This window comes from Poecilia reticulata, linkage group LG20 (genome assembly GCF_000633615.1).
Source record: "Poecilia reticulata strain Guanapo linkage group LG20, Guppy_female_1.0+MT, whole genome shotgun sequence".
Lineage (NCBI taxonomy): Eukaryota > Metazoa > Chordata > Actinopteri > Cyprinodontiformes > Poeciliidae > Poecilia > Poecilia reticulata.
The window spans coordinates 3,045,665-3,071,495 of NC_024350.1; the positions used below are offsets into that span (position 1 = coordinate 3,045,665).

At 39.1% G+C, this 25,831-nt stretch overlaps 3 protein-coding genes across 5 annotated transcripts in view; 1 reads left to right on the forward strand and 2 right to left on the reverse strand.

Annotated features, from left to right (window-relative positions):
- Positions 1 to 6: 6 nt before the first annotated feature.
- Positions 7 to 4,396, reverse strand: LOC108165703 (U13-lycotoxin-Ls1d-like). The gene is made up of 3 exons (XM_017301842.1): positions 3,989 to 4,396; positions 378 to 457; positions 7 to 269 (listed from the first exon to the last, which is right to left on the reverse strand). Exons 1-3 carry the CDS (start codon positions 4,092 to 4,094, stop codon positions 9 to 11), a joined length of 447 nt encoding a protein of 148 aa, XP_017157331.1. The 5' UTR covers positions 4,095 to 4,396; the 3' UTR covers positions 7 to 8.
- A 7,527-nt stretch (positions 4,397 to 11,923) lies between these two features.
- snx16 (sorting nexin 16) lies at positions 11,924 to 22,641 on the reverse strand. Of its 3 annotated transcripts, XM_008438315.1 has the most exons (9): positions 22,469 to 22,641; positions 20,827 to 21,353; positions 19,592 to 19,678; positions 18,371 to 18,519; positions 18,120 to 18,189; positions 16,502 to 16,638; positions 16,302 to 16,418; positions 15,154 to 15,196; positions 12,932 to 13,014 (listed from the first exon to the last, which is right to left on the reverse strand). In XM_008438315.1, the coding sequence occupies exons 2-8, from the start codon at positions 21,232 to 21,234 to the stop codon at positions 15,178 to 15,180; spliced, it is 987 nt and encodes a 328-aa protein (XP_008436537.1). In that variant the 5' UTR covers positions 21,235 to 21,353; positions 22,469 to 22,641; the 3' UTR covers positions 12,932 to 13,014; positions 15,154 to 15,177. The 3 variants fall into 3 exon arrangements, with proteins under 3 accessions (XP_008436534.1, XP_008436537.1, XP_008436535.1); XM_008438312.1 differs by lacking the exon at positions 15,154 to 15,196 and having other exon boundaries at positions 11,924 to 13,014; XM_008438313.2 differs by lacking the exon at positions 12,932 to 13,014 and having other exon boundaries at positions 14,836 to 15,196.
- Positions 22,642 to 25,564: 2,923 nt separating this feature from the next.
- LOC103482326 (leukocyte elastase inhibitor A-like) overlaps positions 25,565 to 25,831 on the forward strand; it is a gene marked incomplete at its 5' end in the record, with an annotated part of 3,815 nt that continues 3,548 nt past the window's right edge. Inside the window, one exon of the mRNA XM_008438422.1 lies at positions 25,565 to 25,643. Coding sequence (XP_008436644.1) covers positions 25,565 to 25,643 — 79 coding nt within the window. The remainder of the gene's footprint in view (positions 25,644 to 25,831) is intronic.

Sequence of the window (25,831 nt, forward strand, 5' to 3'; positions counted from 1 at the left end):
GTGCGTGTTTAGAGTTGCGTCTTTGACTTTCTTCTCTTCGCTGTCTTTTTACTCCCACATCGTGGCCTCGCTTGCTCCGCTCGCCGGCAGTAGCAGATTGCGTTGAAGAAGCGGCAGTGGCACGTTGTGCACGGATCGCAGCAGCCGCACAGCGGCACGCAGCTCTGTCCCAGCAGGGAGCACCTGGCCGTCACCTGGGGCTTCGGCACCGCTTTGGGACGAGAAACGTCGTTTTGAGGCTGAGGAGGAGGAACAATGCTGGACTTTTTCTGGAAGTTTGAGAGAGATGATGTGTATTTTAGAGGGGGTGGGGGAGTTAGATGAAAAATGTTAAATGCTCAACAAACTTATTATTTTTTTAAAGATGTTCAACTCACTGTCTCGTGGATCTTCTGCTGTTCATACAGTGCCCTCCTGGCAAACAGAGTTCTCACTCTGTCTTGGTTTACATAAGTTGCTGAAATAAAATGAGATGTTTAGATGAAAAGCATGTTTCTATCTGACTGAACTCCCTCTAACTGTGAAGCCAAAAGGCAAAGCACACATGGGTCTGAACAAAACTCTGAAAAAGGAGGCAAAGCAAACATTCGTATTAAGCCCTCTTTACTTTGATACTTTGAAATAAATGTGCGTTCAAAAGGCCCAGTCAAAGTCCAAACTTAAATCCACATAAGAATTTATAAAAAAAAAAAAAACTTGCATCAGCTTGTCTTCTTATTTTATACCGTTATAAAAACAATTTTTCTACTTCCTCCTTTAGTTTTTGTAAACTCCTAAAGACATTTTAAAATAATTTTAATATAATTTCCTCCCATAAACTCTTGTTTGAAGTATATAATTGCACAATTTACACATTTTCTAATATGATGCTCTTGATTAGCACCCAGAAGCAGGATTTGGAAAAATGTTCTTGGAGCAGCACTGAGTTTATCATAATTATCAAAAATACTTTTTATTTTTATATTCTATTTTTTATTTTTTTATTTTTTTTTTAAACGTTTTTAGAAGTTAGTAGTGTATTTCTGGTCCATCTTGCTTGTGTGAGATAAGAAACATGGAATTGCTCTCTTTTTCTGTCAGGTGTGGTAATACAATTAGTAAAGAATCTTCAAAGACTGTTATTGAAATATTGGTAAGCTAGGCGTGTATGGTACTGTTCATTGAGCACAATGAACATGAATTTTGACAGGATTTAAAAATTCATGTTGTAAGAATAACTGCTTTTGCAGATTTTATTTTCGCAAATAATGTCTAAAAGGTGTAACTTTTCAATGTTTTCACTTTGTGAAACATTCAATGCGAAAGGTGTGAGTCAATATTTTGAGGAAGCTCCGCTTTTACTGCCATGAAAGCCGAGAGCTTTTGCTGTATGCCTATTGCAAAAATACCTCAAACTCAAAAGACAAATTAAGTAGAGAATATCTGTAAACGTTAGTTTTCAAGTTCACCAAAGACTGTTAGTTTGATTTAGATCTGAACTTAGACTAGGCCGTTCTAACATATTATGACTTTAGCTAAGCCTGTATATTTTTGGATTGTTGTGCAGTCTTTTGCAGCTTTTAATCAACTCCAACCAGCCTCCTTGTGCCTCCTGAAAACAAAAACAAAACAAAAGCCACAGCATAATACTGCCGCTACTCTATGCTCAAACCTGGTCTGGACTTAGCAGGTGATATCTGAAATTTGGATTTAATTTAGGGGAGTCATTTAGGGATAAATTCAAAACGACCCACACTTTTCAGATTTTTGTTTGTAAAATATTTTTTAAATATTATTTTCTTTTTTTTTTGCCAGTTCACATTCATGCATACCCCGTCTTGGCGTGTCACATAAAATCCCAATAAAATGGGTTAGAGGTTCTGCTGTAAAAACTTCCACTATAGAGCATAAAATAAATGATCTAAAGATAAGCAATATACAAATTCCTCTTTTTCTGTCTACTGAAGTTCTTTTGTGCATATTTCTGAAACTTAAAACTGTCCTCAGCAGCTACTTTATTATTTTTAGAAAGCTCAGCGCAGTAACTTTTTTTTGCGTTTTCTAATCTGCATCATAACTTAAAACCTGCTTTTTTTGACAAAAAAAAAAAAAATTCTGTCAGATGAAATACACCTGAACATCCAATTTGCAATACAAGATGAAACTGGACAACCCTCGCATTTTACTACTGAAAGAAATCCTCGCTCCTAAAACAGAGTTTAACCTTTGTCACTTCTTCAGCAGAATTTCCCTCAAGCCCATTAAAAAGTTTTCAGATTGATGCTGCAGCAACCGCAGCGCCTGCTGAGACGGACGAGCTAATGGTTGCGCTTGTGTTCCAAAGGTCAGTATCTGACAGGTGACAGGATGTCGCGGCCGGCTCACGCCTCTCGTTTCGCTTGACTGATTCATAGTGCGGATCTACGAAGTGTAAATGGAGTCGAAGGCAGTTTAAAACGTTGAGGTTTCATGTAGAGTTGCGGTCAATTTGTGTTGGACACATAAACTTCTATTTCCAGATCAAACCTTAGATAACCCTGATGACTAAGGCTCCTTTTTCCCCTCTTTTCTTCTGATATCTGCACAGCCTACTATGACACAGATGAAAACAGTCCATTCTGTGGCAATAAATCAAGGCGTATATAAAACTGTCTCATTTATAACACAAATCACTTCCTACCATAAAGCTCTGCAGCACCAGAGACCAGGGCCGTTTGTACAGAATACCTCAGAGTTCCCATCATGTCTGCACTGACAGTGAAATGTATACGTTTTGTATTACCTTGTTCTTCCCATTGAAGAATTAGTACCATGTTTAAGATTAGCGGTCTGTGTCAAGCCCCATGAAATGTACGCACACAATAAAAAAATAATAATTTTGGAGACTATTACACGAGCCATTGAAAAAAAAATGTTGTTCAAGCATTTTATTTTGACAATGGCTAGCAAACAAATCCCATCTAAACTTGACCCATTCTGTATGCTGTCCAGCAGAGATTAGTAAGGCTACGTTTATGAAGGTCGTATAATAAATATATGAATTTTGTCAAATTTAAGAACTTCTGTAAGACTTGTGGTTGATAAAGTTTCTGCGTTGAAGCAAAGTTTATCAACAGGAGTAATGCTAACGCCAAACTTGCTAGTTAGCATAGCTTCACAACCCTGAGGGAGTCGTTGCCATCTCAGCTGTGATTGTCAGGAGAAAGAGTCATAATGGGTAATTATGTGCCTTAATTAGATGTGTACTCTTAACACAAAACCTTTTTTATGAAAATGCTCTAAAAAAAAAAAAAGGTAAGTTCAAGCAGTTATATATAGTCAAGCCCAAAATTATTCAAATTATTTTTACTTAAAATTTATTTTCATTCAGTTCAGTTAAGTTTGTTTCTGATAAGATGCTGGCATCTGTCAAAAGATAACACGAAGTGAAAAGAATATATTTTTAAAAATTATTTTAGAAAAATCTTGAATTTAAATAAAAATATCATGCCAAAAAATGATATAAAATCACCAAGCAATGGTTTGGATGTTAACACAGGATAAAGCATTACTTCCAGTCAATTGAAACATATTGGTAAAATAAAAAAAAAAAATACTCTGAAATTGAACGTGACAAGTGTATAAATTATTAGAGGGTTAAATTCATAGTTCATTATCACTGAACTATAAAGACCAGTTCATATTTCACTTGCGGACTCAAATGCATTTATTTTATATCTTCCAGACCTGTGAATAATGACCACGGTCCAGTTGAAATGCTAAAAAAATAATAATTTAAATTTACAATTAACCATGAGTTTAATCAAACTTTGCATGGTTAAATGGTTAAACCTATTCTATAAGTTTTGATAAATGTGTCGTGGTTTCATTACATTTCAACTCGTGATTGTTCAGTCATTTGTTGCAGTCATTTGTTTTTACGTCTTATCAGCATAACTTGTGTAACTTACTTGCTACATCAATGCAAAAAATAGATAAAAAAAAAAAAAACTCTCTCCAAGTCACTTACCATCACTGTGAAAGGCTTTGCTTCTGCTGAGTGAAATGTAAGTGTCCAGTCCAAAACTCAGAAGGACGAAATGCAGAAAGCACAAACAGTGAACTGCCAACTTCATACTGACTATGAGTGGAAGGAGCCCTGCTCTCTGCCTCCCTGTGGTCCTCAGCTCGTACTTATTCGAAAGGCAGGCTCACACTTGCAGCACACACACCCCTCCCTGCCTGTCAGCAGAACAAACAACAGTGACGCGTGTTTCCAGTTAAGACCCTGCATGTATTTATAACATAACACTCATCATTTGCTTTAAAATAGTTTAAATAAAATAAAGTCTGTCAAAAGTTGGAGCTCCATTGCAATCCTGTTTATGACTGAAAAATAAAGAGTATTACTGTCTAAATCATTTTCAGATATGCAAGTGAAACGGCCCAAAGTTTTCGTGCTGCCGTTTCACATTGCAGCGAGAAATTGTACAACGTTCAGTTTTGTAGCAATACTCAATCAAAAAAACGTTTTTATTTGTTTAATAACCTTGCGAATAAATCTGTTTTTAAAGTGTGAGCTGGCCAAGATGGCAGCTCACACAACACAAGTCAGGAGCCACAAAGTTTGACACCGACTTAGTGTATAAAACAGTTAACATATTACAAATCAAAAGTCCAGCTAGACTTGATTATGCTCTGAATGGACAAATTCAGTTTCCAAAAGAGCTTCAAAGACTTTCAGAGACAGAAACAAAATGTTTTAGCGTACTCGAACGAATTTTAAATGATCTAGTTGAAAAACAAGATAAAATTGTTTCAATCAGCCCAGAACAAACTGAGTGATTTAATGAATACCCAAGTCATAGCAAATGTTTAAAGGTGTTAAAAATAAACGAGGGAAATTTTTCCACCAACTTAGTGTATAAAAGTCGGCACGTTTGTGCATAAAAATATACCAGTGCTATTCTTAGACATAGCTGATTATAAAAAAAACCAGGTTATGAAGTAAACCATCCTGCACAAACTTGTTATAAGACGTTTAGAGCAAAGATACATAAAATCTAATACAGGGAGAATCACAAACATTAAAAAAATCTAGATTACCAATGATATATCTCAAAGTAGAGCCTATGAAACGATCCACTGTCTTATGCACAAATGTCAACTTTAAATGTAACCATATTTTCCCTGTGTTAATAAAAACAGGGACTAAAACAAGGCCTAACACAGATCCCTGGGGCACTCCATCTGCAAAACAAAGAGCTAATAATAAATACAAAAAAGTTTTGGAAAATGTGTACTTGCTATTTAATTCCACACCTGTGCAAAAAAAACAACAACAAACAAACAAACAAAAAACAAGCAAAAAAAGGAACAACAATAATTTACAGATTCCCTTTCTACAAAGTTAAGACTGCTGTCAGTTTAGCGAATTACTGAAGACATAAAAACAACAAATATCTTCAGAAACAAATCTTATATATATATATATATATATATATATATAAATTTGTACAACTGCAGAGTTGGACCTTGAGGCTAGTCAAACTGGACTTAAAACAACTCCCACCTCAAAAACATTGTAGCAGACAATCCATCTGGTTTTACGAATCAAATATATCACAGTACTGAATCCAAAAACAAAGAACTAATATCTCATCTGGGCAAAGTATCTGTTTGGTATGAAAGCAAAGCAAAATATCAGCGTGGTTTAAGAGAACCTTAAATCATTAAGGTTCTTTCTAGTTTTTATCCTGTTTTTAGAGCGAAACCCGTCCAAGCCGCTTAGAACGGTTAATCCAAGTCGGTTCCTTCCTCAATCGCATCTTTTCCTCTGCCTGCTTGTGCGGCTCCATGCTGCGTGGAGTTGAAATTTCTGGCCTGTAGTTTATCAAAACATAGCTATTTGTGTGCTTTGGGGCCACGTACCCGACACCAGCAAGTTCAAACCACATGGATGTGATTCACGAGACGTCAATCTGCCCATCCACGGACATTTTACTGCTACTTTCTGCTGCAGAGGCCAGTAGGAGGCCTGGCACCCGACCAAGAACCAGTGAACACCCTTAGATTAATACTGGGTCACGGAAAAGGGCCCTGTTGGGAGTTTTCCTCTTGGTCTTTCTTGCTGAATGAATCTGCTTGTGAAAACTGGGTAAATGTGGTGTGCGTGGTGAGATTGAAATCGAAAGCTTTGTGTACTTTACTCACTACTAGCTTGTATAAGAGGAAGTAAAGCTAGCTGACCAAAATAACACAGAAGTGGTCTGAGTTATTTCTAAATGTGTTTGAGTAAAATATCCTTGTTTAGGTCAGTTATTAAGTCAATTTCTTGTTTTTGTCGTCCCTGTAGATGTTACAGTATTGCTAGAGCGGTCCTGAAGTTTTATAATTGACTGAAACATAAAGAAATCCTGCTGTGAATGCAGAATCAAAAGCCAGAAATTCCGAAATGAACAAACTGTCAGCAAACTTGCTGACTAAAAAAAAAACCCAAACAAACCTGTAGATTTAAGACCAAGCTAAATGTGTTTTAAAACTTCTCAGAACTGTTGATGTTGCACCATTCGTTAGGATCAAAATTTAATTTAGCTGTATGTCTTGCGTACATACCATAAAACAGCTTTTAATAATTACTGTCCCGTTTTATGATTGTGTGTATTTTTTAATGTTCAGTGCTACGCATTTATGTTATTTCCTTTTATGACTTTGATGTAACTAAGGGTTTTGAATATTTTGCAAGGGATTGTCTAAGGATACATATTTGATTTAAATGTGGGCATTTAAATTAGTGAATTGGATTTAATGTCCACAGTGCTCAGTGTATGACTAAGTAAAGCTAATCACATACTGAGCGTGTTGAACAAGAAAAAAGCCCGTTTCAACATAGACACCTCTGAGTTTGACCCAAAGTTAATCATATTTTTCTTCTCTTTTTTGTCTGTTCAAAATAAATAAATAAATAAATAAAATATTTTTATTAATATCTTATATTTGCGTTAGTTTGTTTTTCTGTACAGGCTAAAGGTCAACAGCATCTGACGGCTATTTACACTTGAATCATGTGTTTCATTAATGGGTGAGAGTGAGTTAAATACATTTAGTGTCTCCTGATGTCATTAGCTTTGTCGTGAGTCTTAAAGACAGAACGAAGATCTCGTCACCTCACAAGCTAATATGCTAGTGCTGGTTTCTTGTAATCTGACCTGCAGATAACCTTTTAAATCACACATTGACCCAGTTTATTTTGCTTTTATGTACATGCCAAATATTAAAGTAGATGTGAAAACTTTTCTACTACAAAACATTTTAAGCTAGCTAGCGTCTTGCTAGCTCTCAAGCTATGACGGTTGATCAAACACTCTACAATTAAGTCCCAAAATATTGATTCCTCTTGCAATTTAAGGTTTAAAGTAACATTTTTATCTTACCAGCATGTTTAATCTGACTTTACATTTTTCAACAGACGGAGTCCTGGCTTGAATCTAATGAGGACAGATTTAAAGATTAGCATGACAGCAAGAAGGCCTTCCAACCTCAAAAACTTGGGAGCTCATTACCAAAGATGACTCATCAAAACAGGGTGTAAACACACAAGAAGCAGGTTAAGAAGAATTATGGGTGAATGAAAATAAAATGCCAGTGGTTGAAATAAGTTTGGGCTTCATTGTATGTAAGAAAATTGTCATAAGTGGTGGAAACAGAGGACCAAACCGCGTGAAGGAGGTAAGCAGAATTATATTTAATGGTTTAGTATAATAAAATAAAAAGGAGCAGCTATAGGATGCACGTTCAAGAACTCAGGGACATCAAGACAAAATAACAGGCAGATCTGACAAACGGCTGATTAAAATGAGAAGTATTTAACCAGAGGTGGTGATTACGGAACCAGGAGCAGATGGTGCATCAGTAACAAGGCGTACTTGATGGGGAAAAACAGGTAATTAGAGGGAAATGAGAGGAAAAACTAATAAGTAAACAGAGCATAATTAAATCAAGAAGACCAACAGGGACAAAAAAAAGTGCACACAAAAAAAAAAAAACAGTAAGTAAATTGAACCCAAAAAAAGATAAACGGCAATCTAAAAAGGAGAGACGATAAATAAGCCTAAAACTCTAAACAGACCAAAAAGTTTAAGCACTTAGTTTATAGCTGCTCATAAACGGTTTCATTTAGTTCAATGCTGTTTGTTAAAAAGAGAGATGCAAGAAAAGTAAACCCGAGTACACGTAACATGCTTAGCCGCCAATGGTCTTTGGTAAGAAAGAGCAGAGAAAGATGACTCATGAACCTGACCCCATTTTGTTTCAACTAACAGTACATAGCTTTCCCTTGATTCATTGTTATTAATGTTTCTTGCTTAAAATGTGTTCTCCAAAAGTGGCAAAGCATAAAGCAACAATAACTAATGGGGTTTGGAGCAATGCAGCAGAAAGAGTCTGCATTGTTCCGTTTCTTAAATGTAAAGTGTGTGATGAAGGCAGAGGAAAGTATATCAGTGATACAGGAAACGGCATGAAAATCTATTTGGTGAGCATTAAAAGCAAAGAAGTTTCATGATTGACTTCAGATTAAAGGACTTTTTCCAGGTGTAAGTGATCCAGTCATGTTCCTGTGGGTAATTCTTCAGACCTGAAATTAGCACACACTCAGTTCAAAGAACTGTTCCTCAAAAGGGATCAGTGAGAGAACAGTAATAAAACTTTTCACCAAGTTATTTATAGGTGCAAAACCTTCGGGGAAAGTAAACGGTGAAATTAAGGACAGCATAATCTTGAAAAGCCGCCTTAGTTCTCATAAATGATTCTGAATTTCTCTAAATTTCTCTCGGCACAACAAGTGTCGATTACAACATCTTTTGGACGCAAAAAGAAATGGAACATAACTGCATCCTTATGACCGTTTCTTACCCGCAGTATAGCATTTTCAATTAGCCTGATTTTCTACTTTCGGTTCACCTCTACCAAGCGTTGCACAATTTGGACTCTGTGTGAAGTTTCTATTTAGGAAAAACCTGCTGTCAAGTGATTTTAACTGCTTTATAAGTAGCAACAGGCAAGTCAGGAGAGTTAGCTTCCTCTAACTGTGGCGCAAACTTTGGATCAGGAGCAGAAAGCAAAAATCAACAAAGGTCTATAGATAACTTCTCCAAAAGTCGGTCAAATTATCTAATTTGCCACGTTGGGTTTTGTAATTGATGATCCCAAGAAAAGTATTGAGGAGAGCATGGAGACAATTATGGTTTGCTGGAATGGTGATCTCCTTAATTCTATCTACACGTACTCATCAGTTTACCTAAAGCCCTTCCACCGCTTCCTGACACGCATGCTGAAGACACGGATATGGATAACACAGACGGGAGCTGATGGAGATGTTTTCATCTGGTCGTCTGAAATTTAAGAGACAACTTTGACCTAAATTGTTTTTGTTGTGTCAAATGGCAAGTTATAAAGTTCTCAAGTAGGGGCTTTGACACTTCTTTTATGTAGTTATGTTGTGCTATGTGGTATTTTCACAACCGATAACCAAAGCATCACCTTCCTTTTTATAAGCGATTCTCTTTTGGTCCTTCATTTAAAATTCTAATACGGAAAATTAAAGTTTGTTGACAAAAAGGGGAAATGTTTAATTTAATTTAATTTCACTGATGCACAATTACATGTTGAAGGAGTCGAGATACCAAAAAATAAATAAAATAAAAAAATCACAGAAGAAGTTAAGTTCTCTGGTTTTTTATGTTCTCACTGATAAAAATCTGTCATGGAAATCTTATCTAAACGTAAAGAAAAAATCCAACAAATTCAACAGAGTCCTGTTAAGAGTCGTAAGTAAGTTTGTACATGAAACTTTATCAATTGATAGTGTGGTATTTTAAAATGTATGCACCAAGCACGTAAGATTTACCAAGCAATACTGAAAACAGATTTGTAAAGAGAATGCAAGTACAACTTAGAAGGAACAAATTTCCAAAAGATTTAGATTCAGAACGGCGTCGATGGAAAGATGCATTCGTTAAAGGTGTCAGTTTAAGGAACAAGCTTGACATGAGATAAAGCGATCCAAATCCCTTTCTACATTTAAAAGAAATGCGGAAATAATTATAATGAACGATATTGAATAAGCTGTGAATTTGAAATATGTCTGTAATAGTCTGAGCTAACTTTCACTCATGATTTCGTTAAGTTACATGAACTATTCATATGTATTATTGAGCGAGTGAAATAAAAATGAAATGAAAACTGCAGTCGTTCTTTCAAGAAGAAAAATCTGTAAATGTTCTTTGACCCATGACATTGTTAGGCAAACAAACTGAAACCGGGACACCGTGAACCGGCCCAACCCCATTCGCATTTCAGAGGGGCAATAAAAGAGGCAGCACAAGAACAGCGTTTTGATAAACTGCGTCTTGAACAAAACGTCTGACTTAAGCCGACTCCGTCATGTCAAACATCTGAAATGGGTCCCATATGAGCGAAAACCGCTAATTTAGTGAACGGCGCTCAGCAACAAAGCGGCACTTTGGGAAATTAAGAGCTGAAAAGTGATCATTATGAGTAACGACAGTCTATTTTTCCACATTAAATAATTACAACTTTTAGAAAGCGTCTTTCTCCCCCTCCCCTTAAAAAGTCACAATATCTTAACAGCAGATAGATCCAAAATTTTATTTCACAGAAACCTGGTAACATTTATTGCCGTGGTAACACCGACTTTAAACATAAGAAAACAGAAAACAAAGGTAGGTGTGTTCAATACGTTACTCCCTCTTTAATCGTGAATATTAAATTTTTTACATGATAAGCAGCGCGTGTTACAGTGTCTACAGTATCCTTTTCATATTTTGGATCCTCTTGTTCGCATATATGTTTATATATTTTTAAAGTGAAACTACAGGTGTAAATAAGCTAAGATTCAATTTGTGTAATATTACAAAGACATATCTATTCAAAACATTATATACACACAAGAGTGTTATTTAAAACCTTTCTATCACAGGGAGAGAGAGCATATGTTTCATGTCCTGCATAAATCTATAAAGCAATCCCAACTCATCAGAAGAAAAGCTAAGAGAACAAAAAGAAACAACACCACAACCCTTCAAGGCACTTAATGAGGCAAGAGGCAAATATCCAGAGCGGCACAGATCATAAACAAAATATTAACGTTTTAGACCCCGTCGGAAATTAAGACGGCTTGTAGTGATCAAAAAGGCATGTGGCCTTTGTAGAAAGAGTAAAAACAACATCCGAGCAGTCGTTAAGCTTCGCCATTCATCCATAAAGTGCAAGACCCGAGCCGTTCCAGGCCGAGCGTGAGACGCCATCGGCTGCTCAGCCCCCGACCCCTTCGTTAAATGACGATTAAAGAGCGAAAGCCACATATGCGTCTGCCTCTCCAGAGTTGCTTGGATTGGGAAAAAAAAAAGTATGGCTTGTGTGTGTGTGACGTGTTCGCCAGGAACAGTCTGGGTGTGACGTTTTTGGAGAAGTTAATTAGCACCATTCGCAATGTAAAAGATGGGCTGTTCTTTGCTAAGTCTTGGTTCACCATCTTTCTCTTGTAGTTTTAACTCACGGTCACTTGGCCGATCAAGTCACCTGAACACCCCAATGTCAACTGAGATTGTTGGAAAGTAAAAAAAAAAAGTAAAAATCTGACTGAGTGTTGAGCAAATTAAATACATCAAGTGTAAATAGCAAATTATTTTTACAGAAATTGCAATAATCCAGAGTTCAATATCTTAAAGTGCACGTGTCGATGTAAGATATTCCAGAGCTCAAACACAAAGCTGCATTTGAGCTGCATGTTAACATGTAGATGTATGGAAGTAAACTGTCTGAAATGGTCTTTAGTGTTACACTGCAAAAAAAAACCTAAATCTTACCAAGTGTTTTTGGTCTAGTTTCTAGTGCAAATATCTTATTACACTTGAAATAAAATAAAAGTAACTTTTCAGCAAAATATAGGAGCTTGTTTTAAAGCCAATTATTTCCTAAAATTGAAAAAGTACTAGTTATAGTTGGAACTAGTACTTTTTCCTCTTATGCAAAAGGAATTTCTAACTTACAACAAACCCATATTTTCGCTGATGTTACTTGCATGTCAGTACACTTGAAATAAGACAAAACTAAGATATTTACACTAGAAACTAGACCAAAAATACTGTTTTTTTTTTTTTTGTAGTGTACCTTACATTATTAAACAACGACTTTAACTACTAACAGGACAGGAATCAGATCTCAGGTTTTTTTTTTCCTTTCTTCTATTTAGTTATGAAATGATTTGTGTACGTATCAGCTATTGCATTTCATGCCTCCATCTTGATTTGTTGACGCTTCCAAACCACACTTGGCACTTAAAACAAGAGGGAATGTTGGCTTCACGATGTAAACCGAGGGCTTGTTTACACCGATAACAGTCAGTGGGAGCACAAAGTACCTGGATATCGACCGTGACATAACCCACCTGGGTACATCTGCCCAGGAAGCCACAAGGGGGTGCTGTTTCTCTGTTTGGAGAAGCCGTCTTCTCAAAAAGGCAACAAACGTCTGGGGACGTCAGTGGTTGCTTTTGTTGTCGATTGTCGGTTCTGAAAGTCTTCGAGCCTTCAGGTTTTGTCGGAGCCACGCTTTCCGGAGGCAATATTATAAAAACTCGACCTGGCAGAAGCAGGAGGAGGTTAGAGAGCGACCCGGATCGGCTTTTCGTCTTGAGGTTGTCGGGTTTTATAAAGTGTTTCGGGTGCCGGGTTAAATAACCCACAAGGGGTGTCAGTGTGAAACCATTTCCTCTCTGTGCATCGGGTCGAGCTCTGCCCCCTCTGAGGTCAAACAGCAGGTCCAGCCTGAAACATGGAGGAAGGCGAAGTGAAGTGAAAGTCAAAGCCAATTGGACGGCGGAGGGGAACTGGAGGAAAAAAGAAAAGGCTTGGACTTGGGCTTCAAGTGTTCTTGTGGAACAGCTGAGTGACCTGGATGACCGGAGGAGAGGTGCTGAGGGCCGGGCCGCACCAACAGGCGGCGGACCGCACCGGCTGGAGCCGACACCTGCCACTGCCGAGACAAAACACACAGGTTACTTCACTTCTTACTGCAAATAACGTCAAGTTTAACACCAAACAACGACAGACTGTTATAGAGAAAAAACATGGAGAAAGAGGTGGTGCTTTGCAGATGTATTCATAAAACTTTGACTTTTCCACATTTTGTCATGGCATAATCACAAACTTTAATGTCATTTATTGGGATTTTATGTAAAAGACTTACTCAATTGTGACGTGGAAATAAAATAATAGATGACTTCAATTTTTTCACAGTAAAAATCTGAAAAGTGTGATGAAATTTACATTCAGCCAATAGTGTCAGTGTAAGTTTGTTCACCTTACATTTTTGACCTTAGACAGACTGAATGTTTTTGCCTTTTCTCAGTAAGATCCAAATCGTGAACATAAATATTTCTTTCCATTCTTGTCTGAATGTAGCTCTGGACTTTGACAGGGCCGCTTTAAACCATAAACATGCTTTAATCAACACTGTACTTTACAGCGGGAAGCCTCCCTTCAGAATGAAGAGTGCTGTTAATTTTTTCCACATACAACATTTTGTACGTTGAAGTGATTTCCTGTCAACAGACTCTCTCACCTGACGACTGGATCTCTGCAGTTCCAGTAGCTTCCTGGCTGCTTCTCTGACTGATGCTCTTTTTGCCTTGGTGGGTTTACAGTTGTGAAAACATTTTTCTTTTCAGATATTCAGTTTAGGCCATCTCTTTATACCTAAGCCTGGTTTAAACTTCTATGCAACTTTCTCCCTGACGTGTCCGTTGTGTTCCTTGGTCTTCATGATGCCATTTGGTCACATTGTTCACTAAAATATCAACTTTGTGAATGAAATTATATTCAACATCAACGGGAACTCAAGTGACATCTGCACTTTGGCAGACAAACCATATACCTTTAATTACGTCTAGCATAAATTCACTGAAGTCTGTTGGAATGTGACAAATTGAGGAAACGTTCAAGGGGAGCAAATACTTTTGCAAGGACCAGCCTGAGTTGCGAGACAGGCACTGAAAGAGACGCACACAGCGAACACACACACCACTGTGTGAGAAGCAGTCAGTGAACGTGTTAGTTGTACAACATGATGGTCCTTTTCCAGCTAGCAGATAGCGGCGCGGCTCGTCTCAGCACAACTGTACACGGTGTCTGGTGGTTTTTAGCGGTGCACCGGCAAATCAGCCCCGATTTGCTGAATTTTCAGCGATCGACCGATACTTGCATGTGAAACCGATATTATCTACATGTGCAAAGGTCTGAAAATCAGCCATTGTCCCCGTTTCTCTGCCATGAGAGAGGGCTGACTGATGGACCCGGCCACCAGGTCACATCCGCACATGCCCAGTTAGCAAGATTTTAGCCCGACTGAATGCTTACTAGTGGAGAACCCTTGTGACAGAGTCGAGCCGCGCTGAGTAGCCATTAGTGGAAAAGGTACAAATATGTCCAAAAAGGTCGGAAAGAAACAAAACATGGCTGCACGATGAATCCACACCACAGCTGGGGGGTCGAGTCTTCTTAGGTTTCCTCAACATGAAAGCCTTGCAATCAACCAGGTATTGTGACACCACTATCCAGTGCATTTCTGTGGCCGGCAGCGATGTTTTTACTCTAAACATCAGCTGCCGAGCCTCAGGAGGTAAAACACTGGGCTTTGAAATGTGTCATCACATCCACACACTGAAAGAAAGTAATCATGTGAGGGAGAAGACACCTGAATTTGCCACGGTAAAAAGAAACTCACCCCAGCTTCAACATCAGCATCTAAATAAGTATCGTGCAGTGCTGTCAAGAAATACTTCCCCCTGCTTACTGATTTTTTTTTTTTTTTTGCCTTTTTGTCACACTTAATTGTTTCAAGTCATTCTACTGTGAGAAAACAAGCAAAAACACAAGAAATTATGTTTCCACAGCAACACCGACAGACCGATTTCAGGCATTAGACAGGAGAGACGCCAAAGTTAGCGGCACATTTAACATGCAAGACTTGTAGAGACAGATGTGGGGAGGAAAAAAAAGCAGCTTTGAACACCCTGACAACACTTAACAGAACACCTTTCTAGCACAGGTGATGGGATGCGTGTTACTAGTAAGAATGCTGCAGTTCAGCCCGTCGAGTTCGCTTTCAGAATACCTGACGAGTAAAGACGCTGTGCTTTCAGACCGGAGCTGCCCTGCTGTGAAATATGCAGGGGGAAAGAAACCATCACAAACAGGAACACTTTAAAGACTAGAAAATAATTATAACGGTTTTGAAATCATGTTTGCTCTTGACAAACAAGCTCTGATTTATCCAGACTGGAGCCCAGATTTCTCTCATATTTCAGATACATTTCCCCAAATTTGTCTGAAAGGAGGTGAAACTCCCTGTACACGTTCCAGCAGCGGAGGAGAATGTAGCCAAGTGCTTCCATCTTTGCTCTGTTTATGGCTGGGACTAACGATTCTTTTAGCAATTAATTCGTTTTGGGTAGAACATATTTACAAACCAAAGAAGTTTTTTCATCTTAAAAGCGAAATGTATATATATATTTTGCACAGTTTTGGCTTGGTACGTTGTTCTTTCAGCAAATTGATTTTTTAAAATCTATATAATCTATTGTTGAACAAGTTGATAATTATTTCAATAATCTATTAATCGTGAAAAATCACGATTGAAATCTGAGTCTTTACATTTTTAAGAATATTTTGTGTTTTTCACTGTGAACCAGCTGAAAAGATCATCAGTATTGTTTCTGCATGTCTTTATTTTCCTGCTGAATGTGAAGAAACGGGATTCTATGCACTTCATTTCTGGCCGTCCTTCAAAAGCTCTCTTTAGATGCACTCGTCCCTTCATTGTAAATAACACTGGTAAAAAACTTAATCAGAATTATGTTCAGAAACTTTTATGGACATCATAAAACAACCATTTTGCTCCCCGTCAGATTGGGTCACTGTAGTATTTATGCTTTCGCTACAGCGAGGAATGCTTTTAAGAACTCGACTCTAATCAGTCTCGTCTGCAATCAATAGCTACTCTTCTGAAATTAGGGCCTCTTTCTCTGATTCATGCTCTCCCCCTGCGAGGTGACAAATTGTTAAAGGAATAAAAAGTGACCAAAATGCAAGGCAAGAATCCAACGTGAAGGTTCAATTCACAAATATGACGCAACATTTTGGATAATTTGTTCTGCATTGAATAAAGTCGAAAGGTTAGCAGAGAAGTGAAGTAATTTAACACCTGGTGGAGTATCCACTCATGTATCTTTATAATATTTGCTGTCTGGGTGTGTGTTTTACCCCGTGTCATCGGGCGTGTCCTGATCCGCCTCTGCTGCAGACGACTCCACATCGGCGTCTGCGCTGCTCTCGCTTCCCTGAGCCGACAGAGCGCAGGGAGACCCAGAGCTTCCTCCACTGCAACAATCACACATCCATGAGTAACGGGGTCGATAAAAACCAACTGTAAACAGCAGTAAGGCGACCTTTGGTCTACTGACTTGGCGTGCTTCTCCAGCATCAGGATGGTCTGCTCCTTTTCCTCCAGTTTCCTCTTCAGAGAATCGATCTCTTTCTGCTTCTCCAGCAGCTCCTTCTGCAGGCGGTAGTTGCTTTCCTCCAGGGTCTCGCAGAACGCCTGAAGGGAGGGGAAAAAGCTTTAATCTATGACAGACTGATGCAAAGTTTGCTTTAGTAAATAAAAACTGGAGGCTAAATACAAATGCACAACAAACATTCTCTTTTTTCTTCTTTTGGAAATAGCGTATTATTTCTTGTTCGTTTCACAAACTACTAAAATCCACAAATACCTGAGACCAAGGCTGCTTTTTTCAATAATTTAAACACCAAATATCCCTTAATATGCCTTAATACACTCTGGTGGAGACTAATTCAGCACTACTGCAGAAGCTAACATCTAATCTCTTCCTTATCTCCACTCTTGTGGTTATAACCAATCAGTGCAAAGGAAAATAAAGGGCGCTCCAACGTTATTGTGCTAAAAATGAGAAGGATGCTCAGTTTCCATCTGACTTTAATGAATGAATCTTTTCTGATCCTATCAGTTCTGGACTCAAAGGAACAGTGAGATGCAGTTCCTCAGACCCACGGCTGGTCCCAGATGAACACAATGTTTGAGCAGCATAAATTTTAAAAAGCGTTTCAGGAACCTGAATAACTTTTCTCTCTGCAGAAGCAAGATGGTGCTGGTTCGGGTTTTCCTTGCCAGCCAGGTGTCAGGAAATGAGACCTGGCTGGAGCGCTCCTTAAAGCAACAGAACTGCTCTCACACTGAGCTCTCCAGCAACACAAATCTGCCGTTTTATGCCTTGTGCTTCTTTTCCAACCCACTCTGTTACATAACGTGGGGGGGCTGTCAAAAATAAACCCAGCAAATATGACTAAAGCAGCTCAAAAATGCGGTAAGGTCTAAATATATGAGGACTATAACTTCAGAAACATCAGCAGGACTACTCCAGTCCTGTTCCAATCCAATACCGATGTCAAAAAATCGGTCTGATATCAGCCAAAATGTGAGTATCGGAGTAATATCTCTTGATCAAGCCCTTTCTAATACTCCACACAACAAAATAAGTAATGAAAGTATACCTGATTTGTGCTGATATCGTATCAAGTCGATATTGGTATCGGCCAATACTCAAAGCTGTGATATCGGTATTGTACCAGTTGTACCAGGACAACCCTACCTATTTGTTTCCACAAAATAGCTAGAGGTGCACGATACACTCTTTTTTTCCCCACTTCGATACCGATATATGAGGTTAGATATTAGCCGAAACCGATCCGATACAGAAAATCAGTGCTGAATTGGCACAAAACATTTCTTTTAGAATTAGACTGAATAGATCCATTGTAATGGATCAGGCACATTATCACAGATGCCAAATCTAGAATTTTTTTTCCAATATCGGGACCGATACAGATATTCATATCGGATCAGTGCATCTCTAAAAATAGATTCCTGCTTGTCATCTGTTGGTATAGAGAGTTCTCATCAAATCATTGGTTATTACTAGATCATCCATCAGGCATATTATACAGCTTCTATTGACTTTTACTCAACTGATTGAAAAGAGGAATAACTGTGTGTGTGCTTACCCTGCTCTCCTCAAGGCTGTCAAAAGGCCCAGGAGGATCATCGAGGCACAAAAACTCCCTCACTGGAAGGCTGTCAAAGAGAGCAAGCACAAAAACAGAACCACGCTTGATTTTTTTTTTTTAACACATCAGCGGTAAAATGACATTCAAGGCTGTTTATATCGGATATCGATGCTGACTTTCTGTTAAGTTGAGATACAAGGACAAAGAGCTGAACCAGCAGCGTCCACTAATACAGTTTTGCTAAGTACCAGTTGCCGATGTCTTTGTGTGCAACCAAATTCTGCAAAAAAGCCTGTAGCCCCAGCTGCCTGTCCTCCAGGAAGTCGCTGTCGTAGTTGTCTTTAAACCACCTCTTAGGAGGCAGCGAGAGTCGGAAGCCGGGGAACATTTCCTTTAGCTGGAGGGGAAAAAAAACACACAGAGAACAAAAATAGCATAAAACTTACATAAACCAACAACTTTACAGGAAAAATTAGCCATATACCAATCAGTAAATGTGATAAGCTGCTTTCGACAATTTCCTTCCTTTATTTTTTGGTATTGGTTTCAACAAGCCGGGTCCACCCTCCTTTCAGAAACAGCCATTGTAGTTGAAAACAAGTCCAACATGGTCTCTACTGTTACCCTCAGCCTCACTGGGAGATCGAGTTTTCCAAAGGAAGAAAAACTAGGAAATTACTTAACTTCCTTCTTTGACATGGAAAGTTGCGTTAGCTAGTGACCATTTACTAAATGTAAACCTTATGCAATGGGATGACCTGAGAGTCGTTTTACACATTAACACGTTCCATTTGGCTGCTCTGATGGGTTATTTCACAGAAAACCTACAAACCTCAACGACTAAATACACGAGTTTCTCATTTTACCTCAAAAATCCAAAGGTTGATAAATATTAGCATCCAGAAAACAACCTCGCAGGTTAAAAAGTTCACACAACGTAATCAAACTCTGCATATAATAAAACAGTGAAAAACAAAGTACTATGTGACACTATTACAAAAATACTCAAATGATCGGCGCGAACAGTGACACTTCAGAAGCTAGAAATACTGCAGGATTTTTGGAGGCGTCTCATGAAAAAGATTTTTAAAAAACAGCAGAGAAGACGTACATTCCTTCCCATTATCTTTAATCTGAAAGAATGTGCAGACCAGCAGGATAGACGCCAAACGCCTCTAGATTTCCTGCGTATGTAATATGTATGAAACATTCCTTCGCCGAACCGTGAGAGCGCCGTCCACCTTGTAGGCTCGGGCCAGATTGGCTGTGTGAGAACAGAAAGATTCTTTGTCCAGCTCTGACCGCTTTCACCGTGCGCTCAAGAGAGAAAGCAGCCTGATAAGAGTGTTTGCAAACACCAGCATGAGATAAAGATTGGAGCGGAAAACGTCCTCGACATCTGGGACGGCTGCATAGAAACGCAGAAAAAAATTTCACTACGAAAATAAATAATACATAATCAAAAGCACCTTGTCGTTGAGTCTGGAGAAGTCGGTGTATCTTCTAAACACAACCCAGTTCTCGTCTTGACTTTTCCTCACCAGGAGCTTGTAAACCTGCAGAAAATGAAACTTAAAGCTGTAAGCATGTAGCAACGTGTGTAATAAAATGAAATCATTTTAGTAGGGGCGCACCGATTGCAGTTTTCTGGCCGACCGCCGACTACCGATCTTTTAAAAAGCCTAACTTACCGGTTCTGATTTTGGCCGATACCTTTTTTTTTTTGTCTGAAATGTTTCTTCAATATATCAAGAAAGTTGCTGATTTGGCAACAATGGGGTGACTATTGTTAACTGTTAATGTGCAGATATGACCTGGTCGGGAGGTTTGTTAGTATTATGGGAAAAAAGAAAAGCACAGTGGTTGATTTGCCGAGGTACATAACATGGGTGGATAAGATCGGCTTCACATGTAAAAATCGGCCGATCACCCAAAATTAAGGAAATCGGCACCGATAAATCGGCTGGTCGATAAATTGGCTGGTCGATAAATTGGTGCACCCCTAAATTTTAGCACTGTGGGCAATTCATGACACACAATTCTTCCTCTCAACACAACATTTAAAAAGCTCTGATTATTCGGAGCTTAAGAGAATTTGTATTTTCACAGTTGTCTCTGTAGGCCAAAGCTGTTCGAAGTCATTTCCAGCCACTGGACTGATTTTTTGTTTGTGTTTTACATTATATTAAAGATTCCTAATTGGACTTTCAGAACCATTTGAAAGAAGGTTTGTTGCAGTTTATTTTTGTCAGTTTCAGTACCTTTATTATTAATTTTAAATTGGCTCTGATACTCCTAACTGCACTGACTGAACAAATTAAAGCTGTGTTGTTTTTACATGTTTCACTGAGCTTGTGAAGCTATTGGTTCAGTGCAGTGTATAAAATAAATGCCCAATTCATTGCATTTACATTTGTGTTTAAAAAAATAAACATTTTAAATCAATTCATGCCTGATTTTCTGTATCAGAAAATCAGGCATGATATCAGTATTGGAACGGACATGAGTGGGTTTGGGTGCATCCCTTGTAAAAATAAAAAAAACTGCGTTTTTGTGGCTTCAGTTTTCAAAAATTTATTTGTTGACTTGCGTGAATTTCTGAGCTGGAGATTTTGGTCAAGAGTGTTTGGACCCCCTGGTACAAATTGATCACCAGTAAAAAAAAACCTCAATCAAAGCAGTTGCTAGGCAATCACGTTGTTACCGTGAACTTGGCTCTCTCCTCCATGACCTCGTACCCCAGCACGGTCGGGGTGATCGGCCTCTCCTCCGCCTGCTGGCTCCCGGCGGGGTCAGACATGGAGCGAGGGCACGTCGAGTACTGGACGGATGCCTCCAGTGTCCCGTTCACCCTGGTCTGGGGCAAGGGGCTCTGTGGCGGCGGGGGCGTCAGGCTGCGGTTGGCCCTCTCAGGGCAGCGTGACTGCCGCTGCGATCCTGACCCCCCGCAGGTCCGACCCCGCTCGTCCCCCGCCGACCTGGTGATGGGAGACGACGACTCGGAGCCGCTGGAGACGCTTCCAAGAGACGCGGCACGCTGCGGCCGCCTCAGCCTGCCGCCGGACATCGCTCTGTTCATGGGGACGGGGACAGGCACGAAGGGTGAAGCCATCTCCCTGAGTTTGGCACCAGAAACCGAGGCGTTTCACACCAACGCAGACCTTGGTTAGCCTCAGTAGTACGATGGCGGGGTCTAACAGCGGCGTTCAGCTTGACAGGATGACTTTCACCCTGAAGACGCAGTATGAAAGTATTTTGATGTTTTTATTAAATAAAACACAGAGAAAACGTCATATTGCTTGAAATGTGGTTAAATCTATGTTCTAATTGTGGTATTAAGGACGTCAGATGAATTATGTACCGCATGTCATATACAATTTAATAATTTTACAGTACAATAGGGCTGGGCGATAAACCAAGGTTATCAAATTGAATTTTTGGTTTTTGAAGTCTTAATTTTTGAAAAATCTCTTTTTTGCAGAATATGACCATGAAAAAAACTAAACAATAAAATAAATAATACATACTTATTTTTGTTTTAGTATATCAAAACATTGCAATAATAACGTCATAATATACTTAATTAATTATATCACCCAATTTTATTATCATAATTTTTAAATCAATCACTCAAATAATGACATTTTTAATTGAATTCCGGGGACTTTTGGACTTCCACAGGGGCCGTCTGCAAATAAAAAGTATAACATGTGACCTGAATGTATGACTGACCTGGATTTAAAATGTTTGTAGATGTGTGAACACATTCAGCATTGAAACAAAAGGTGTAAATAGATCTAACAAAACACTTTCATGGTATTAGGTTGCAAACCTGACCTGGAAAACACGTCAGCAAAACACTCGTTAGCATAATTACATCGATCCTACTATTTGACAGTTAAATAATGAAGTTTCCATAATGAAGGTTATTTTATGAGCACTGTCACCTCCAGCGGAATATTAAAGAGTTATTCTGAGTTCACCGGAGTGTCACCGCAGGCACAACTACCAACAAAAATATTGCACAATGGGGAATAATACTCTTGCTGTGCTGACTAGGATGTTCATTTTACAACCCGAACTAAGCAAGCCAACTCGCCTAAATAGCTTCATGCAGAATTACGCAGCATTTTTATATGACTTAATAAAAGCGGTAAAATATCGTTTCTGATGCAGTTCTCCGCAAACTAAGCGGGTAACACTTTGAACAATGTTCGGTGTGCCTACAAACTCTCTCACAAGACTGGAAAAATAAGCTATCACTCATCGTGCTCACCTTTAGCTAGCAAGCTACAAAGGATAGCTGGAGTGCAGAACAGCTGACACACGTAGTAAATGGGACTTACCTTCCGCTTCAGAGCGAAATTGCATTCCTTTTAAATTACAGCTTTATTTATCAGAACATTAAAGGTAAATGTCTGTTTTATCATATTCCAGTTTATCCGGCGCATCCCGTCCAACCCTCTGTTAGCTTGTTTAAACTCAAACCAATCCGAGTGTTATGTTTTAGAACAGCCGCACGGGGGCGCTATATTACCACAGCGGACAGGTTACACCATGGGTTACACACAATTGATTTCTGATCAGAAAACATTTCTTTACGTCTGTTGCAACTTCCTGTTTGCTACAATCCAACATGCAGTATGTGCCACAAAAACTAAAAGGTCAAAGCTCAATACAGGAGAGCATCTCTTAATTTTTTGAGTTTTCTTTTGTTATTTAGTAGCTTTGATGTGAGACGTGAGTTGGTGCTTTGTTTGCACTTGATAATTCATGTTCATTTAATTTGTTTATAAGTATGGCTTTTAAAGTTGGATTCAACGTAAGTGCAAACAATTAGATTTTATTTAGATTGTATTTTTAGTTAACAGCTTCAAAAGTGTGCCTTTTTGTAAGTCTGTAGTTGTGCAAATATTAGTGCAATATCACATAATAAATAGTCATATTTCAACTTTCCTGTAAACTTTAATCACATTTTTAATGAATCACGGCTGGCGGGTGGGTGGGCGGCGAGCCTGGTGCCACCTTCCACTGGGCTTAACCTCTTTTCTGGGGGAAACCCTGGATTTCATCCCGTTAGTAGAGTCCTCAGCTGGTCTGCGAGTCTCAGAAAGACTCACGTCAGAAAGACTGAGTCTCTGTCCACAACAACAGTCCGAGTGTTCGCTAGTTCGCCCAAGTCCGTCACAAACTTGTCGTTAAGCCACGAATCCACAAGTTCTAAACAGCAAAAATCCTGTTATCATGAATAAATCCAGGGTGAATCCCACCAGGTGTGTCCCCGCAGGACAAGAGGGCTCTCCTGTGCCCAGTCTTCTCATCATAAATTTGATCAATTGCATTGAGAGATTGGTTGTCCAGAACCATAATTTGCAGATTCGGAGGATGTGCAAAGAAAGGCTCCAAAAATAGAGAAAAAGACACGACAAAAACAGAGCAAAGAGGGCAGGGATGGGCAGGGAGGGAGCAGAGGAAAAAAGCATCTGCCTTCGCCGAGAGCAAGAGGGAAAAAAAAGTAAGGCCCATAATTGTTTGCACAGTAAGCCTCCGAGGAATATGGTGGAAAGTGAGCTGGCTTTGCTGTTGCCTAGAAACATAGAATACATTACATTATTCCACTGATGGAATCTGATGATGTCAAAGTGTTATGTTGTCATAAGGGACAGATACCTTGAATGTAGCTATATCTGAATCAAATTTGCAGAACTCAAGTTTCAGCACGGACTTTGGTTTTTCCATATTGGATTTAACATTGTATTTTTCTGATACATCGGTCGGACAGTCGAAATGGCGCCAGTTCAAACTGATTTGTTAACAAAGGACATAATTAAACAAATGACTAGAGATGAATTGGTTATCATGGTTCTGGATTTTTTACAACGGTTTAGAGAAAGATCTGCAGCCCTCAGTAGGGAGGACGCACTACAGGACAATTTGGAAAAAGCTCACAGAGAAATTGAGCTTCTAAAAGAGAAAAATGATTCACTCACCTTAGACCTAAACTGGTCTCTCAAGCAAAAAAAAGACCTGGAAAGTCAGAGAATCCCACAGTTAAAACAAGAGGTAGAAGACCGAAGTTCCCACAGGAATCAGTTGTTGTCTGAGGTAAATCGCTACAGAAATAAAATCCAAGAGCTTCAAATCTCTTCAAAAAAACAAGCGAGGGATTCAAAACTGCAGATTGAGAAGATGGAGGCAGAAAAAATGCAAGTGATGTCTCAATTCGCAGCATACGATACGAAGATTGAAAAGTATGAAAATCAAGTGCAGAAACTTGAATTTGAGGTGTCCAGAAAGATCGACGACATCAGCATTAAGAATAAGGAGATCATGAGAGAAAAAAACAAGTACACACTTCTGGAGAACAAGACACAAATTCTGGAAAAGGAGTTGACTGAGGCACTGAAGGAAAATAAATTTTTTCTGAAGAAACTTTCAAAAACTCCAACGGAGCAAGTCATAGATAAAACTAAGGAAGAGTTTTTAGCAAGGCTCAGTTTATCTTCAGGGGTAATACTTGAGGAAAAACTGCGAAACAGGGCATTACTACAACGCCTGATGAGAAAAGAACGTGAGGTGAGTAAACTCTTGGAGCAGCAGGCTAAGACCTCCAAGCTCTTAGCCTCACTACCACAGCCACAGAAAGAGACTGTGGTTGTGAAAAAGAGATTTGAGCCCACAGCGTCTGATTGGGAAGATCTTAAGAAAGAAAATAAATCTTTAAATTATCAGATAAAGGCACTAATCGAAAACAGGGAGAGGGATCAAAATCGCATTAAAGAACTTACCGACCAAGTGTTTATTGTAAGAAAAAAGTATTTCAGTGAGAAGATGAAGCACGAGACTTTGAAGGAATCCTTAAAGAGCCAAGAGGTTAAGGTAAAGAATGATAATGCTTTGAAAGGGCCTAAAGATGAAAACAAAGTTGAAATCAACAATAAACAAGACGCACTTCTACCACCCATCCAAGAAGCAACCCTCCAGCTATCCAACACAAAGTCAGTTCGTAATCTAAGAACTCTGCTTCTGGGTGAAGGCAAGTTATTGCCAGACTTTAAAGAAGACACAATAATAACACCAGAAAAGTTAAAACGGGTTAAGTCAACTCCCCCTAGGAAACCTGAAAGGCCGCCTCTTTCACCGGCAGTCAGGAGGCGTTTTCTCAGGGAAACTGAGCGCAGAAAAGATAGCGAGCAACCTGGCGGGAGTGCCACAGTAGAGGAGAATGGTAAACTTCCCTCTTTAATGGTTAAAGGCAAAAATTTATCATGAGGTGTGTTTGTGAGCCCTTGGGGCTGGACTTTAAACCCATGGAGCCCAGCCGGGCACAGCCGAAGAGGAGACGTGATTCCCTCTTCACATGGGCTCACCACCTGTGGGAGGGACAAAAGTTGCAGTGTCGAAAGGATGGCAGCTGAAGGAGGGGACCTTGGTGATCTGATTCTGAGCTACAGAAGCTCCCTCTAGGACCGGTGTCAGAGTCTGGTCCTCATTCCCGGCAGTCACTCGGGCTCGTTTCCGGTGAGAGTTGGACTCCGCCAGTGGTGGAGAAAGTACTCAAAAAATGTACTTAAGTAAAAGTCAAAGTACCACATTAACATTTTACTTAAGTAAAAGTAAAAATGTACTGGTTTTTAAAAATACTTAAGTATTAAAAGTAAAAGTACTTGCTGAATGCATTGCCTAATCACTAATATCATTAAGTGTAC

Excerpts from the sequence above, each read along its gene's own strand:
- LOC108165703 (XM_017301842.1), bottom strand. The coding sequence starts at position 4,094 with ATGAAGTTGGCAGTTCACTGTTTGTGCTTTCTGCATTTCGTCCTTCTG. Across the intron at positions 458-3,988 it reads CAAAGCCTTTCACAGTGATG|CAACTTATGTAAACCAAGAC; the intron begins GTAAGTGACTTG and ends ATTTTATTTCAG. Across the intron at positions 270-377 it reads AGCAGAAGATCCACGAGACA|AAAAAGTCCAGCATTGTTCC; the intron begins GTGAGTTGAACA and ends TCAAACTTCCAG.
- snx16 (XM_008438312.1), bottom strand. The coding sequence starts at position 21,234 with ATGGCTTCACCCTTCGTGCCTGTCCCCGTCCCCATGAACAGAGCGATG. Across the intron at positions 18,190-18,370 it reads CACAAAGACATCGGCAACTG|CCTTCCAGTGAGGGAGTTTT; the intron begins GTACTTAGCAAA and ends TCTCTTTGACAG. Across the intron at positions 13,015-16,301 it reads GACACGCCCGATGACACGGG|TGGCAGGTGTCGGCTCCAGC; the intron begins GTAAAACACACA and ends TTGTCTCGGCAG.